General features: G+C 40.3%; 1 protein-coding gene across 5 annotated transcripts in view; it reads right to left on the reverse strand.

Moving 5' to 3' along the window:
- Positions 1–1015: 1015 nt before the first annotated feature.
- The window catches only part of LONRF1 (LON peptidase N-terminal domain and ring finger 1), a 32132-nt gene continuing 15110 nt past the window's right edge, over positions 1016–18037 (reverse strand). For 3 of the 5 annotated variants that reach the window (XM_036456130.2, XM_036456128.2, XM_036456127.2), the window contains 9 exons: positions 16748–16988; positions 16549–16645; positions 15173–15287; positions 14124–14240; positions 10104–10225; positions 6918–7076; positions 6637–6799; positions 5201–5353; positions 1815–2338 (listed from right to left, as the gene is read on the reverse strand). In XM_036456130.2, the coding sequence (XP_036312023.1) occupies positions 2180–2338; positions 5201–5353; positions 6637–6799; positions 6918–7076; positions 10104–10225; positions 14124–14240; positions 15173–15287; positions 16549–16645; positions 16748–16988 (1326 nt within the window). In that variant the 3' untranslated portion in view covers positions 1815–2179. Of the gene's footprint in view, positions 2339–5200; positions 5354–6636; positions 6800–6917; positions 7077–10103; positions 10226–14123; positions 14241–15172; positions 15288–16548; positions 16646–16747; positions 16989–18037 lie in introns of all 5 variants that reach the window. The other 2 variants (XM_036456132.2, XM_036456131.2) reach the window with 2 other exon arrangements.

The following is an 18037-nucleotide window of genomic DNA, read 5'->3' on the forward strand; positions in this document are numbered from 1 at the left end:
TTCTGTAAGGATATGTTTTAAAATATATTTTTATTGATTTCAGAGAGGGAGAGGGAGATAGAAACATCAATGATGAGAGATAATCATTGGTTGCCTGCCTCTTGCATGTCCCACGTTGGGGATCGAGCCCACAACCTGGACATATACCTAGATCGGAATCAAACTGTGATTTCCTGGTTCATTGGTCAACCACTGAGCCATGGCTGTAAGGATATTTTTTATATAAATCTAGAGACAGCAACTATCAGAAATCATGTCACAAAATGAAGGTCAGATGATAAAACTCGTGGAATTCCTATTAGTACATGTGTATAGACCACTTAATGCTCATTTGTGTAGGTGTGTGCTCACACATGTGTGCACTTCAGGCACATGTTAAAGATGTAAATTCAAGATCATGTAACTCGTACTGCCACCTGATACATATCTGGAGAACTGTGCAGGTAAACTCTGCACTTCTACTACCCAGACACCATTTAATGGCATTTAATAGATTACAAGAAAGTGTAACCTAACAATTCAGAAACTACTGAGAAGTTGCTTTTGGGAAATGGCCCATTCTTTTGACAGTATTTTCTGCAGAACTAATGAACATTCTCAATCAGCATAATTGAGGGGCAACAGGTGGTCCTTGAGGCAGTCATTTCTGAGCATATTTTTTATATCAACATTCAATATTAAAAGAGTTTGGAAAATCCTAGCTGGGAAAGTGGGGACCTAAATGGTCAAGTCCATTTAACCAAGTGGACTTGACCATTTAGGTCCCAAATGGGCAATATGTATTTAACCTCATTCTAAAGGGACGTAGATTTTTAGAAGTTTGAAAAATAGTGCTTTAAAAGATGGTTCTAGGGCCTTACACCTCCTTAAGTCACTGCATTTGACCAAGAAAAGTACTTTGAAAGCTCGTGTTAATGTCTCAATGCACAAACTAAGAAAAACCCAATGGTGCCTTCACTCTGCAGTTTTGATTTCCCCACTGACTGTTGTTACAATGACCTACAATTGAGAAAAATTTGTTATGAATTTAGCTTTTATTCAAAATTAAATAAGCAAAAGCAAGTTTTTCCGAAATTTTTACAAATTACTTACATAAAAGAAAGTTAATAGGGACAGTCCTAAGTTTGCAACAAATAATTACAAAAGTGTCTAGGGCAGCATGAGTATAAACCACGTCACAGCATGGTGATCTAACTGTCATATGAGTAAGGCATAACTAACATTTGCACCGAGACCAGAATTAGAAAACAAAACAGACTGTAAAAGCTTAGTTCTACATTAAGCTTCTTCTCTTCCCTCAGGTCCTTTTACGGGTTTGAACTATGTCGTTGTTTTAAACAAACACATCATGTCAAACTATAAATTACACAGATGGGCAGTTAATGGGAAAAGCCCCCTAAAAGGTACAAACTTAACTGGTACTGAATTGAGTTCTCCATTTGCCTTTATGTACAAGTAAATGTAAACCATATTTTCACAGTTTTGAGTGTTTTGTGAGTAGATGCACAGTACCATGTCAGGTTTGCTATTGTTCCTGAAAACTGGCTCTGGGTTCTGCACCCCTGTCGGCCGCGGGGGTGCAGGTATTTACATAAATAGGAAAGTATCATAGTCAATGGTCAAGACAGTTCAGCAAGAGCAGGATTTCCAACAGAGTGATACACAATACCATAGTTCACATACCTGTGCAAATAGAAGCATTCGGACAGAGGAATCGGAGGCAAGTTCAATTCGCCAAAACTTGTATCGCTACTGTTGTAAACTTGGGCAGTAAATGACCCTCAGCAAGCTCTGCTCTCTATGGCTTTTTTTTCTTCTTTTAAAATCTTAAAGCCAGAGAAAATGCACACATACCACCCACACGCTCACGCGCACACACACTCCACACACATACACAGTTCTCATTTCCTTTTAGAATACGGTACATAGTGCAACTTCATCACAATGTAGAGGTTTAACACATTTGTTGTGTTTTCCTGTGCAAGTTCTTAGTGGTCTAAATCCTAGTTGAGGGTATTCATTTGCAGAACCACATGATTCTGGAGGTTGAGGAAATAAAAAAAACACAAGAGTTTCCATACATTTTTCAAACCAGCACTGGATGTGCAAAGGCAGCGGACAACCTGGCCATCGACACAGCCAGGTTAGGGTAACTTTAGAGGAAGATCCAAGCAGTTAGTTACTTAGATTGGTCTCTAGAAAAATAGGTCAGGATATGCTGTATCTTTGTCAACCGTTCCTTCAAAGACTTCATTGACAAAACTGACAGCTGGTACCGGGGATCCACAGGGAGAACTGCAAGAAGCCACCAACACCAGGCAGGTCCGTTAGGAGTCGCCTGAAAATAACCAACATTTCATAGGATTAATAAAACAAGTATTCATGTGATAACAGTAACCAGCCATCAACAAGCTGGTCTTGACTGAGCATTTTTCCCTATCAAGTCCTATCTCAAATTCTTTCAACAATCATGCAAGGAAGGCTTTTGCTATACCCATATAAAATGGGAAAACTGGACCTCAGCAGAAGTGCAATACAAATTGTCTGAGATCTCTCAGCTCATACGTGGCAGAGCCAACATTCAAACCCAGACCTGATTCCACAGCCCACACTCTTTCCTCTGCAGGAACTACTTAAAGCAGGGTTTCCTCCAGCTCAGGTGCCTGGCATTTGGGGCCAGATGATCGGCTGTTATGAGAACCGTCCTGGGCATCACGGCCTGCTGAGCAGCACCCCTGCCCTCTATCAGCAGCACTCCCTGGTTGTGACAGTTAAAGCTGTCTCCAGATATTGCCCAATGTCCCACAGGGGCAAAACTGTCCCTATTTGAGAAATGCTTTCTTTTTTTAAAAAAAATATATATATATATATATATATATATATTATTGATTTTGTACAGAGAGCAAGGGAGAGAGATAGTTAGAAACATCGATGAGAGAGAGTCATCGATCAGCTGCCTCTTGCACACCCCCTACTGGGAATGTGCCCGCAACCAAGGTACATGCCCTTGACCAGAATTGAACCCAGGACCCTTCAGTCCCCAAGCCGACGCTCTATCCATTGAGCCAAACCGGTCTCGGCGAGAAATGCTTTCTTAACAAGCATATTTAAAACTTTTTAAAAAATGTTTTTATTGATTTCAGAGAGGAAGGGAGAGATTGAAACATCAATAATAATAATTGATCAGCTACCTCTTGCATGGCCCCCTACCGGGGTTCGAGCCCGCAACTCAGGCATGTGCCCTTGACCAGAATCGAACTGGGGACCTTTCAGCCTGCAGGCCGATGCTCTATCCACTGAGCCAAACCGGTTAGGGCTAAAACACTTTTTTACAAGTTAGTTGGTATTTTGAAATAGCTTCAAAGAATTGTGGACTCCTCAGAAAGCTAGAAGTCCCCTGATGTTGTAAGGGCTGACTACTGTCTGTTGAAAGAACAGGAGTTTATACAAAAGAATTGTTAAGCCACCTTTACCACAACTGAACTGCTTCTTATTGAACCTGAAAGTTCAGAATGACAAAAGGAGCTATATCGGTGTTGGTCTCAATGCACTTGGACTCAAACTAGATATCTATATTTACATATATCTGTGCTCTAGTCAGCACCACAACTACCTCCTTCTGCATATCAGAGACATCAGAAAACTACATTTCCCAGAACCCCCTTCCCCATATGGTCCCAGGTTAGACTGGCCAATGAGAGGCACTCCTGTGTGAGATGTATTAAGTTGGAAAAGAGGAAGCCACTACTCTCTGGAGATTGTTGCCAAGTGTGGGCAGATGTGAGATTTATAGAAGCTTCCAGAGAACTCCTGAGAACCACCTGCTCTGCGGCTGCAGCTGAGGCACTGGGCAACACCGGGGCAGGCCCAGGTCTGTGGAGGCAGATTCTCCGAGCACTGACACGTCCCCGATCTTCTCCAGGCCGGGGCGCTAGGTCTACGTCCTTCAAGAACCCTTCACTCCAGAAGCAGAGCGGGGCTCTTCTTTCCCTCGCTGAATCCTTCCTTACAGACTAACGGGTGGCAGCGGGGAGGACAGGAATAAAAGGTGACAGTGGTAAAGGCCGTGGGAAAGCAATGCTGACTTTTTCTACAAGTTGATTTGTTAGTATTTAGTTTCTTTATTCAATTTTGTGTTTATCAAAAGCTTTTCTATTAAGCTTAGTCAGATTCAGGTAGACAGGATAAAACAAACATGCTAGACACAGAGTGAGTGCTCAATTAGGAGATGGTCTAATGCTGAAATTTCAAGTTCAGGTGAAGGACTCAGCTGGGATTCAGACAGACGTGCACTGACCTCTGAGCACAGAGGTGAGAGGCAGTCTGCACCACAGTGGGACCTGCTCTCTCTCCATCTTCCTATTTACTTATAGTCATTCCTTTATGAAATCTATTACCTTCTGACCACAAACATTTTCTTCTAATTCAAAATGCTTATGCCTAAAAGTTAGTGCTTTGATGCATCTAAGCTCAGATTTTCCAGGCTGGGGCCCCTTCTTTCTTGCCTCACAGTGCCTACTGCACAGATCTCTTGCCCAGAGAATGCCTGATACACATTAATTAGATTAAGCTTAAAAGCAAACCCTAAGCACCTGAGCTAGACCATAAGGACAGCAGTTTCAGAGGAGTGCAGCGTTATAAACATGAAGAGACAAAAATGAATTTAATTGCCAGGCTGAGAGTTGGGAATAAAAGATGATATCTACATCTCTCAACTGTCCCAGAACGACAGCTGGCTGGCTGGCACAATTTACATGATGGTACCAAGTCCCCCCTCCCTCCCCCCCCCCACACCTTTTATATATATACACCTGTACACCCCCCACCGCGGATGTGTCCGCAACCAATGCACATACCCTTGACAGGAATCGAACCCAGGACCCCTCAGTCCACAGACCGACGCTCTATCCACTGAGCCAAACCCGTTTCGGCCACGTCCCCTTTTTAATGCCTTATTTCTCCTTCGTGAAAATGGCCCCACAGTTAAGGTTTGACCTTTCCTGGCCCTCACTCCTACGGGATTGCAGGTGACACCTACTCACCCCCTCCCATATCAAATGCAGGGGTACCACTGAGCTAGAGAATGCAGGCATGATTCCAAAGAGATGCTATGTAAAAAGGACAACAACAACAAAACCTTAAAAACCTACTCGCTTGGGTTTATTTAAAAAAAAAAAGTGATACTTCAGAAACATCTTACCTGAAGGTTTTCCTCCCTCCTGGGCATTGATCCAAAGTGCTGAAGAATTTGGCTTCGAAATCTGTCTCTTAAATTCTGAAACCAGCTGCAGGCTTGAGAGTAGACCAAATCGTGGAGCTGCCTGAGACTCTCTAGCTCACCTTCATTCTCCACCTAGGAATACAACAGTAGGTAAGACCTGTGTCTAAGCTGCCTGGTCTAGTATCATCAACACCACAGACATCTGAAAACATCGAAAAATAGGGACTACCTATTTCCGTGCTGGCTGTTAAGAGTATTCTTCTTATACATTACACACCACATATTCCTGCCTCACGTAATACAGTGCTACCGGACCCTCCTAACAGCCCCAATTAGGAGGAGAATAAAACTGCGAGGGAGTTCTTAGGCCAAGGCCTGCTCCAATTGAGAATGCCCTTTGTCTTTAAGGATCAGTGGCTTTTGAAAGCAGTGGAAAAAAAGCAGGAGTCCAGCTGCTACAGTAAAAGGAAAGATAGGGAAGGGGATTAAGGTGCAGATGACAGGGCAGAAAGGGAACAGGATTTTCCACACAAAATGGGGTCAAAAATCAAAAAATGTTAGAATCACTTAGCATATAAAAAGGCAGAGAGTAATTTATGCAGTGATGAAGGTCTCCTGCTCTAAGGCCTGAGGCTGTGGCCACCTCCATCATTCCTCCCAACACCCTGCAGACTGCTGGATAGTGGCAGTCCCAATTCAATGCATCAGCCTTGCAGCCTGCGGTCCGGAGTGGTCTCACGAGTGCAGGTGGGAGATGGAGCATTAGCTCACCCACCTCATGCTGACTGCCTTAATGCACACTTCTCTCCCACTCACTGCCTGCCAGGGAGCACTCCAGGCCATACACGTGAACTCTTCTCAGCAAATACCAGGCTTGACTCAGCCTTTCACACTCAAGGATGACTCAAGAGGAAAACAACAAAAGAACTCTAAAAACATTCTGAGATATAAAGGGTGAGTCTACAGCACAAAAGAGACACAAAAAAACCATGCTTTTTATTTTTTAAAGATCCGAAATGAAACACAAAACAAGTTTAAAAGGCATCTATTTTTGCACAACAATGAGAATACATTTCATGCCACTGAACTGTACACTTATAAAAGGTCAAAATTCAACCACTGCACCTGTTAAGTGCCTGCCTTGCGAACACACACACACACACACACACACACACTCTGAGGGCTGTGCTGGCTGCTGAGCCTGGAGAACACAGTATGTAGGTCTGATCTCCCAGTTCCTCTGGGAACTCACAATGATTAAGAACAAGATAAGAAAAAAGGTAAGCTGAAACAAACTTGCATAAGCATTGACAAGGGTCTCTGAGAGGAAGAAACGATTTTATCTGCCCAGGTGCCTGTACAATGCCCAGGACAGAGTACATCTCCGTGTGCTGGAAAATAACACTGTGTGATACCTTAACATCTTCCAGATATTCGATGTCTGCAGTGCAATAGCCGTCTTTCATTCCTCTTTTTAAAACCTTAAACCGCTTTCCTCCAACCGTATCCACCACAGACCTTCCATCAGGTAAGAAATGTACATTTCTAATTTGTAACATACAACCATAATCTGCAAAACTAAAAGAAAAATTCTAATTAATATCAAAGTTCAGGCAATAAGCACACGTGCTCTCAACAATATTCAAGGAAAGCTCCAATGTAAATAAAAATATTTAGAAGTACACAAAAAGCATACCCATTCTGTGTGTCACTGACACACATCCCGAACTGTTTAGTTCCAGTTTGTATGCTTCTTCGAATCATCAATCTGTATCTTGGCTCAAATACATGGAGAGGGCAAGGCACAGTGGGGTAGGCGATAGTGCAAACAAATATCGGGACATTCTTGGTCAAGCTGAGGAAGAGAAAAGTGGCATTATTATTGGTCAGAATTTATAACCAAAATGAGTGAAGCCTGCCACAATAGTAAATTCATAGCAAACAAAAAGAAAGTAGACCTAAATAAGGTAACTTTTATTCTTGGAAAGAAAACAATCAGTCCACTTACGTGGACACAATGTTAGCACTAAAGCAATGTTTGTGATCCTCTTATGCACACAAGTCAGCAAGTCCGCCTGAACTCCAGCTGCCAGGTTATCATACAGAGCTCGGTATCTTTACGAATCCAAAAGTAACGGACTCGAATTCTATTCTATATTTAAAATCTCTCTAAAATATTTGTAACATGACTGAGTTAATATCTTTTATCCATAAAACACTCTTAGTCATTCTTAGATAACAGTAAGAAAAAAAGAATTCCCAGAGAACACAAAATGCAAATCATTAAAAATTCTTAGGCATTAAAAATATTTTCAAACTATCAAAATAGGTAATAACATTTTTCCAGGTAATTAAAATGATACATTTTCCATTGCCAGATTTGCAGAAAATGAGAGGATGCAGGCGGTGCCCAGCTCTGCCAGGGGCTGGGACGCTGGCAGTGAGTACAGTCATGCTGAAGAAGCATGTGACAGTATTCATCAAAAATGTCTTTAAATGTTCACATCCTTTCAACCAACAGGCACTAAGACTGTTTAATGTAGCACTGTGTACAGTAGCCAAAACTTAGAAGCAAAAAAGACTAATAAAATAAATCATGGCATAGCCAAAACATGGTATACATTTAAATGTCTGTATTAATGGGAAAGAGGTTGTGGAATATGAATAAAATGATCACATCTATGGTGAAGATGTATTTATATATGTTAAAACATAGGATATATACCAAAATGCCAAAGGAGGCTCCCTTTGTTTGGATTACCTATTCTGGCTTTTTCCCCCTGCTCACTTATATTTTCTAATTTTTCTTCAAAAAGACCATAAGTTACAAAAATTAATATTGAATAAAAACATGTTTAATGTACAAGTGCTAGTTACTCTACTTTTAAAAATTGTATTTTACCATCACTGGACACTCTCCTTATGGACCTAAAAACTTGGGGGGGGGGGGGGGACCGCAAAAACCAATAGACCCATTAATCAGCAAAACTTGTAAGTTCAGAGGAGGACCCGCCTGGTCAGTGAGCAGCAAGGTGCCCTCAAGCTTCCCTCAGTCACCTCAGCTCCCCTCCCATTACTACTGGCTGTCATTCACCTCATTCACCGACTGCACTGCTTTGTGAGGGTCTGGTGTGTCTCTACGTTAAACATTTAAAGTATCTCTGCAGCTTTCTTACTGGCAGCTTTTTGCAGTGTTGATCAAAAAGCTTCAATATCTGCACTTCAGAATATTTTCTATCATAGAACCACACAAGAAAATATCAGTACCAGAAGACAAATCTTATCGATTTCCATATCGAAAAGATCCAAAGTATTTTACTGACGGCCATGGCCCAATTTGGAGGGCACATACTAAAAAAGAAGAGTCTACACCCTAGCTGGTTTGGCTCAGTGAATACAGCGTCAGCCTGTAGACTGAAGGGTCCCAGGTTTGATTCCGGTCAAGGGCACATGCCTGGGTTGCGGGCTCCACCCCCAGTGGGGCATGTGTAGGAGGCAGCAGATCAATGATTCTCTCATCATTGATGTTTCTATCTTTCTCTCCTCCCTTCTTCTCTGAAATCAATAAAAATATTTTTTTAAAGAGTCTACAATCACAATTTTTTTAGAAGTGAATATAATTTCTGTTTATAATTCGAAATAAAGAAACCCAAAAGTTGTACAGTAAAAACAGCATACAAAAATTGCAGTTTTGTTCTTTAGTGTCTAGTTAAAAGAAAATGAAAGGATGCCAAAGCCGGTTTGGCTCAGTGGTAGAGCGTCGGTCTGCGGACTGAAAGGTCCCGGGTTCGATTCCGGTCAAGGGCATGTACCTTGTTTGTGGGCACATCCCCGGTGGGGGGTGTGCAAGAGGCAGCTAGTCGATGTTTCTATCTCATCGACGTTTCTAGCTCTCTATCTCTCTCCCTTTCTCTCTGTTAAAAATCAATAAAATATATTAAAAAAAATTTAAAAAGAAAATGAAAGGAGCCTGGCTGGGTGTGACTCAGTGGCTGAGGGTTGACCTATGAACCAGGAAGTTATGGTCGATTCCTGGTCTGGTCAAGGCAAGTGCACAGATTTCAGGCTTGACCTCCAGTAAGGAGCGTGCAGGAGGCAGCCAATCAATGATTCTCATCATTGATGTTTCTCTCTCTCTTCCTCTCTGATATATATATATATATTAAAGACAGAATTAAAGAAAATGAAAGGAAAAGACTATGAAAGAAATTTAGAGACTCAAATGACTGGTAAAAGAGGAAAAGACATAGGTGAAGAAATTACAAGAAGGAAAGGTGTACAGAGCAAACAAAACTAGGACCAGCCTACCCAGCCCCAATCAGCCAAGAAGTACTCTTAATAATAATGATCTGTTCCACTACATCCCAAAGTTACCGCCAGGCTCTTCACTTTCCTGTGACTAACTGGATTCTGCAAGTCAATATTTTCATTAATTGAGAATGTGTCCCCTAAATTACCTCCCTACCCTCTTCCAAACCTCTAATTGGCTAACCCCCCTGCCAATCCTGGCCATTTGTCTCCTGACTTCCTCCTACACTGCCTTGATACCTGAGGGCTGCTGTTCCCAGCAACCACTGTTAGCAGCTCGGCCTCTCCATTCCAGATTCCGCTGCCTGATGTTACTGTAAGAAACCCCTCCCCCACTTAAATGCTGCTTAAGTGAGTCAATAATTCCCAGCAGAACATCTGGAAGTTACCCAATGAACTTTTTAAAAATTCTATTTAGGACAGGGGAAGCTGACCAGTATTTGTTTGAAATATGCCTTTGGTTAATTATACAGGTTGAACTAAAGGAAGGATCCGGCTTGCCACGAGAAGGTTTCTCCTGTTTTCAGGGGTGGTGGTTTGTAATTTGATTGTGTTTTTATGAGAAGAAACTTACTGTGAGAGTTCAGCAGTTTCTTCATCATATATTTTTTTTCTCTCAGACAGCTCATCAGGCAGATACTTCACTATTAATTCTTCCAACAGCTGTGTGACACAGAACCTCCTATCTGCTAGATACTAAAAGACAATATTATTTTACATTTCTCTTTTCCTACAGTATAAAACAGGCAAAACAATTTAGCTGATACAGTCCAGCCTTTATTACATATTTATACAGTCAATCTGAATTAACCGAATCAGAGTGGAACCTTACAATGGATGATGCTAAACAGGCCACTGTCTGAGGATTTGCTCAAGAGCCTAACACTGCATGGTGGCAGCTTGAGCCACACCCTACGTAAGGCCTGTGTCTAGCTCTGATCACAAATCCCTTAGCAGCTGTCAGCCCTGCCCTGCAACTCCCACACAGAAGGCCAAGCTGCATCTGGCAGCTCATGCATACCTGAAACTAGCATTTTCACTGAAAAAACAAGAATAAGTTAAGGAATTAAAAAAAAAATGACGCATTTTATTTTTTAAAAAGCAAAAACTACACATACACCCTTTCGTGTTCCCTATTTCAGTAGCAGAGTTTACAGCAATGTTTTTTTTCCTTTCAGATTCTCCTTCCCATCACCTTATTATACTCAGACCTCGTCAAGTGATTGCTTTTCCCAGATGAGCCCTGTATGTATTGGGTCGGCAAGTAAGTAATTGCGGGTTTCACACATATATGGCTTCAGTTGAATTTTTAGGTTTGCAGACGTAGTAAAAATGTAAAACACATTTTGTTATTTGATAGTTGGCTATTCAGCTGTTAATCAGTGAAAAAAGTTTTTTGATCTGTTTTGTAGTTTTCGTTTGGCATTCGTTGAAAAATGGAAAATCAAAAGGAACATTTTCGTCATATTTTGATTTTTTATTTCCACAAAGGGAAAAACGCATCGCAAGCTCATAAAAAGTTATGTGCTGTTTATGGTGACGAAGCCTTAAAAGAACGGCAGTGTCAAAATTGGTTTGCCAAATTTCGTTCTGGTGATTTTTCACTCAAAGATGAAAAACGCTCTGGTTGTCCAGTTGAAGTTGATGACGCCCTAATCAAAGCAATAATCAATTCGGACTGTCACAGTACAACACGTGAGATTGCAGAGAAGCTTCATGTATCACATACATGCATTGAAAATCACTTAAAACAACTTGGCTATGTTCAAAAACTCGATACATGGGTTCCTCACAAACTGAAAGAATCACAGTTAACGCAACGCATTAGCAGCTGCGATTTGCTAAAGAAACGTAATGAAAATGATCCATTTTTAAAACGACTGATAACTGGCAATGAAAAATGGGTTGTTTACAACAATATCAAGCGGAAAAGATCGTGGAGCAGGCCAGGTGAACCAACTCAAACAACATCAAAAGCTGATATTCAACAAAAGAAGGTTTTGTTATCAGTTTGGTGGGATTACAAAGGAATTGTCTACTTTGAACTCTTACCACCCAACCGAACGATCAATTCTGATGTCTACATTGAACAACTAATGAAATTAAACAATGCAGTTGAAGAAAAGCGGCCCAAATTGACAAATCGAAAAGGTGTTGTATTCCATCATGACAATGCAAGGCCACACACATCTTTGGTCACTTGGCAAAAATTAATGGAGCTTGGTTGGGATGTTTTGCCACATCCACCATATAGTCCTGACCTTGCACCATCTGATTACTTTTTGTTTCAATCTTTACAAAACTCCTTGAATGGTAAAAATTTCAATAATGATGATGATGTCAAATCGTACCTGATTCAGTTTTTTGCTAATAAAAACCAGAAGTTTTTTGAACGTGGGATTATGATACTGCATGAAAGATGGCAAAAGGTCATTGATCAAAATGGGCAATACATTACAGAATAAAGTTATTTAGTTCCATGAAAAAATTGTCTTTGATTTTCTTTAAAAAATCCGCAATTACTTACTTGCCGACCCAATAGAAAGGGGACATTTTACACTCCTCACACTCTGAGCAACCGCTTCTCATGCATTTGGTGTCATTGTTGCAACTGCTAGAAGCAATCTCTTATACTCTTGCCTGTGAAAAGCCCATCGATCTTTTACCGTCTGGCTCTAATTTTACCTTTTTCATAAACTCTTAATTATTTTTCTGTCTCCCAAAAAACATATAAAAGGCAGTTACCACACCCTGCACTGTACAGCACAGACAGGAATACATCACATCTCGGTAACTATTGTAAACTGCACAGGGGAAGGGACCAGGTCAGAGCGTATGCACAGAACTTTGTGCAAAGCAAATGCCCAGTACAAATTTATTTAATAAAAGTCGTGAGGAAAAACTCTTAGGAGACCACGAGAACATAAGATAAAGAGAGGTCATCCTTTAATCTGCAGACCCAGTAAAAATAAAGGTTTTTGTCATTATCCAATAAAAAATAAGTGCCCAGCTGGCATGGCTCCATGCTTGAACGTCAACCTATGAACCAGAAGTCGCAGTTCGATTCCCAGTCAGGGCACACGCTGGGTTGTGGGCTAGATCCCTAGTGTGGGTTGTGCAAGAGGAAGCTGGTCAATGGCTCTCTCATCATTGATGTTTCTCTCCCTCTCCCTTCCTCTCTGAAATCATTAATATAAAAAAATATATATTTTTTATAAAAAAGAAATATATATATTTTTTAACAGAGTGGGAAATATGAGAGTTTAGGAGATGGATAGTAGTGGTTTTCAAATCTTAGCATGAATCAGGGCTTGTTAAAATGCAGACTGCTGTGTCCCAGCCGAGTTTCTGATTTAGTGGCTCTCAAGTGGGGTCTAGGTAACAGGATGCTGCTGGTCAGGGGAACACACTTTGAGAACCACTAAAGAGTGGTACTCTTGAGCAGATAATGTAGATACAGATTAATTAAATTATAGACATTATAAAGGCAATGTTATTACAATTTTCTATTAAGCTAATAAATATGTTATAAAATTTAATATGCAGGTATTAAATTTGGGAAGATATGGCCTCTCTTACATTCCTGATAGGAATCTAAATTTGTACATTTCTAGGGACCTACAAACTTTGGCACTTGGTTTTAAGAGTCTTTTAAAAACAAGACATTTAAGCTAGTAATTCACCTAAGGAAAGAGTCAAAGACATACACATGGTATATAAAAAAAGAGAAAACAAAACAATTCACAAATCCAGCAATAGGGAAATATCAAGTCAATGTATTATTACACTGCTATAAAATATATTCAAATTTAAAAAACGAGCAAAATAAAATCACAAGTAGGAAAGACACAAAACTGTAGAGCATATCAATTTAATTCTTTAAAATATAGATTTAGCTTATGCAAATTACGTTATACAGGTATTTTCAAAGTCAGGACACAAGATTATATTTTTAAAATGTGTATTTTCTTTCAAACACCAGTTTTTTTTTTTGGTTTTTTTTTTTTTTTTTTTTTTTTAATATATTTTATTGATTTTGTACAGAGAGGAAGGGAGAGAGATAGAGAGTTAGAAACATCGATGAGAGAGAGTCACCGATCAGCTGCCTCTTGCACACCCCTACTGGGGATATGCCCGCAACCAAGGTACATGCCCTTGACCGGAATCGAACCCGGGACCCTTCAGTCCCCAAGCCAACGCTCTATCCATTGAGCCAAACCAGTCTTGGCCAAACACCAGTTTTTTAAGGTGAGGTATCTCTAAATTTAGAGCTGCATACCTAATTATTAATCGAAAATAAAGCTTAATAAATATATTAGGGCCCTGGCCAATGTGGCTCAATGGGTAGGAGCACTGTCCCATACACAGAGAGGTAGCAGGATCTATTCCCAGGCAAGGCATATACCCAGGTTGCAGGCTCAATCCCAGGTCAGGGCACATGCAGGAGGCAACCAATTGATGTTTCTCTCTCTTCCTCTCTCTCCCTACCTCCCTCCTTTCCTTGCTCTAAAATCCGTAAAAATGTAAAATAAAATTATATTAGAGAGTACTAAAAACTCTGGGGACACAGGAAAGCATATTGAGAATACTCCACCTGAAAACAGTATTTATTGAACATGCAGTTAACAAATTCTTTAGGAATACGTTTATATAGTTTCTTGACTTTGTGAATGTTCTGTACGTGGTTTTGTTTTTTACATATCAGCTTGCTCTAAAAGACACATATCAAACATAATGCACATATATTATGGTACCTACACAGGGCTGTGTTATGTATACAGGAAATAGCTATGTATGTTAGCAAAATGGTTTTATCAATTTCTTATTAATACCTGGAAGATACTTTTTCTTTAAACAACCTGTTGACTACCAGAGACAGGATTGCTCTCCCCTGATCAACCTACCAGCGCAGCCGGAGCACAGAACCCCAAGGATTGGCCTCACTCAGAGGGTCCCCACCTGCCTTGCATGACTGACAGGGTGTTGTTCTTCCCCCTGGGATCTGCTGCTTTCCTCTCACAGGCACTGGCGCTGACCCCGGACTCTATAGGAGCGCTGTGGACTCTGTGCCTCCCCTCCTTCCCAGCCAACCGCTTTCTAGAGCTGTCCTGTCCAACATGGCAGCCGCCAGTCCATGTGCCTACTTACATGGCTTAAAAATCCAATTCCTCAGGCACATTAACTACACTTCAAGTGCTTAATATTCACATGTGGCTAGTAGCAACATGTTGGATAGCACAGAAATAGAACATTTCCATCAGTGCACAAAGTCTACTGAACAGAACTGTTCCAGATGTTAATGGGACTGAAATAGGCCAGAAATCCAGCCTATTCTTAGGGGTTTCCCCAATATTGTCATCATTAATATTGAACCAATTCCTGACCTGGTATGTGGCCATATACCCGCTTTGCTAAAAACATTTAAGTACCAAAGGGTTGGTCTCCAGGTCCTCTCTGCTTTCCCTACCCTCTCTAACCTCACTTTCTCCAACACGCTCATGTGGTACGGAGGCATCATCCTTTGCAGTCACTCAGCATATATAATGTAATTTGTTCTGAACGTCATAATCACTATTTCTCTGGCTGACCAGAAATAAAACCATGTTGCCAAACTTGAGACCAATAAACAGATAAAATGTTTACCTCTTTTAAGCTTTCTTTGCAAAGGGGACAATATGGTGTATGATCTAAACAACGCTCAAGACAATTCTTACAGAATGAGTGTCCACAAGGGGTTGTTACTGGCTCGAAAAACAACCTGAAATCAACCAAAATGCATGAAGTACATATTAGTTTTCACATTAAACTGTTTATTGGGAAAAAATGGACAAACTATTAATAGAACCATAACACTAATCCCTATTTAGAGAAGGAGGAAGGAGGGTCTGATGGGTAGAAGAGGAAGAAGGGGGCAGTGGTTAATGCAATTACACAAAATGCTCCTGAAGAACTTTTTTAAAGTTCTCTATCAAAACCTGCCAACCTCCCAGAGCTGCACCAGCACTATAACAACCACTCGCCCCATGTGGTGCCGAGCACTTGAAATGTGGCCAGTCCAAACGAAGATGCATCATAAATGTAAAATACATACCAGATTTTCAAGACTTAATGTAAAATAGATAATTCATAACCACTAAATAGCCTTCGTATAAATTCTTATTTTCTTATCTCTTTGAAATTCGTTTTCTTAATAAGCTTATAAAAGGCATACTCTGTAAAATTCATTGAAAGGAATAATCCAATAACTATTACAGTTAACTACTAAAGAAATATTGGGCTTAATACCAAAGGCAATACTCAGATAACATGGGAAAACTAATTTTACTTACAGTATGATTTCCTGGAAGTATTATTAGATACGTAGGTACGTAAGAAATTGTCTGGACTAATCCCCCACCTCAGAAAGGAAGAAGCCTAGGCTCCGATTAGAGACTTGCTTGGGAATACAGCCAGTTACCACCAGCCTGTGGGGCCGATTCCAGGTCTCCTGACTCTGGGGGCCCTGTTCCTCTGACGCCACACAGCTCATGTAAGTGGAAAATGTTCTTTCCAAACCATCGGTCTTTTAGAATTCTAAGCACTCCACATAATGAAAATCCTTATCCAGTGGTTCTTTAATGAGTCAGACTCACACAGCACAGAATTAGAATCCTTACCCAAATATAAAATCACGGGTATTTCTATGTTTTAACAATAATATTTTATATTTTTACAGTATTTCTATGTTTTAAAGTACAGCCTTTATAAAACTTCACAATTTTCCAGGAACTTTTTATGTTTAAGTCATTTGATTCTTATAACACTGTGAGAGAGGCTAGGCAAACACTTTCTAAATAAGGAAACCAGAGGTTCATATATTGAATTTATTTGTCCAAAGTATGAAAGGTCAAGCTAGGAGTGAAATTAGCACATTTAGTCCACTTACATTATCTGTTATTACTGAGTAGGTTATCTTTATCTACCCTGTATTTCATTTACATTAATATAAAATATTCATCTTGTAAAAAAATTTTACATACCTCATGCAGAGAGAACACTCAAAATCTGAGACGTCTATTAATTCCTCTGGGATGTCGCCGTAAGTTAATGAAAAGGTACAGGCCTCACTGGGCATTTCTATTTAAACAAAGAAACGACAGGGTTGTTTTGGTGAGAAAGTTTAAAGGTCATTCTAAATAAATAAACAAACGTTTTATATGAGTGCAGTGAAAGGTTTACCTCCTTGCTTCTTAAGCTTACTTCTTCCATCTTCATTAACAATCACGTCCTGTTCAGAGAGAGACAGCTTTCTTTTCAGGAGGGCACCTTTTACTTGAACAGAGAGCAAAGGTTCTGAGGACACTCGTTTTAAGCCATCCCCTCGGGCTGGCATTTCTGTGGAATTTATAGCCTGTGCTGACCGAGCACGGTTTAAGCTTCCTTTGACAGGCTCTGCCGAGGCCTCAGGTATTTCTTCATTCTGCAAAAATACAATAACAAGACTATCTGTATTTCTTCACTATCCTTTACTGCTCTCACCAAGAATCAAACCAAAATGAAATTTCAGTAATTTATAATGTCCATTTTAACTGTTCATTTAACAGCACCAACTTTTTAAAATAATATGTTTTTCTTTATTGATTTCAGAGAGGAAAGAAGAAGAGAGAGATGGAAACATCAATGATAAGAGAAAAATCATTGATCAGCTGCATACCCCCTACTGGGAATCAAGCCCATGACCTGGGCATGTGCCCTGACTGGGAATCGAACCATGACTCCTGCCTGGTTGATGGGTCCATGTCCCACCACTGAGCCACACCCTAGCCAGTCCAACAGCACCAACTTTTAATTCTAAGACCCTGGCAAATAAATTATTTTTGCCAGTACTTATATAGCCCTAGACATCCAGCTAACCTATATTATAGTGAGGCTTAAGCAGTTATGCTAATATAATTGTTCCTACTCTGAGGAAACTAAAATAAATACAATGTTCCCCATTTTCCAAGAGACTAAAACTTTTCTAACATGATAGAATCAACACCATTAAAATGTCCATACTACCCAAAGCAATCTACAGACTCAATGCAATCCCCACTAAAATACCAACAGCAAACTTCAAAGATCTAGAACAAACTCTACAAAAATTCATCTGGGCCGAAACCGATTTGGCTTAGTGGATAGAGCGTCGACCTGCGGACTGAAAGGTCCCAGGTTCGATTCCAGTTAAGGGCATGTACCTGGGTTGCGGGTACATCCCCAGTAGGGGGGCGTGCAGGAGGCAGCTAATCGATGACTCTGTCTCATCGAAGTTTCTAACTCTGTATTTCTCTCCCTTCCTCTCTGTAAAAAAATCAATAAAATATAGTTTTAAAAAAATTCATCTGGAATAAAAAGAAAAACAAAAGATGGGAATAGCCACAGCAATCCTGAGAAAAAAGAACAAAGTTGGAGGGATCACAATATCAGATATCAAACTATATTACCAAGCCATGGTTCTCAAAACTGCCTGGTACTGGTACAAGAACAGAC

The sequence above is a fragment of the Pipistrellus kuhlii genome, unplaced genomic scaffold (genome assembly GCF_014108245.1).
Source record: "Pipistrellus kuhlii isolate mPipKuh1 unplaced genomic scaffold, mPipKuh1.p scaffold_m20_p_3, whole genome shotgun sequence".
NCBI classification, from domain to species: Eukaryota; Metazoa; Chordata; class Mammalia; order Chiroptera; family Vespertilionidae; genus Pipistrellus; species Pipistrellus kuhlii.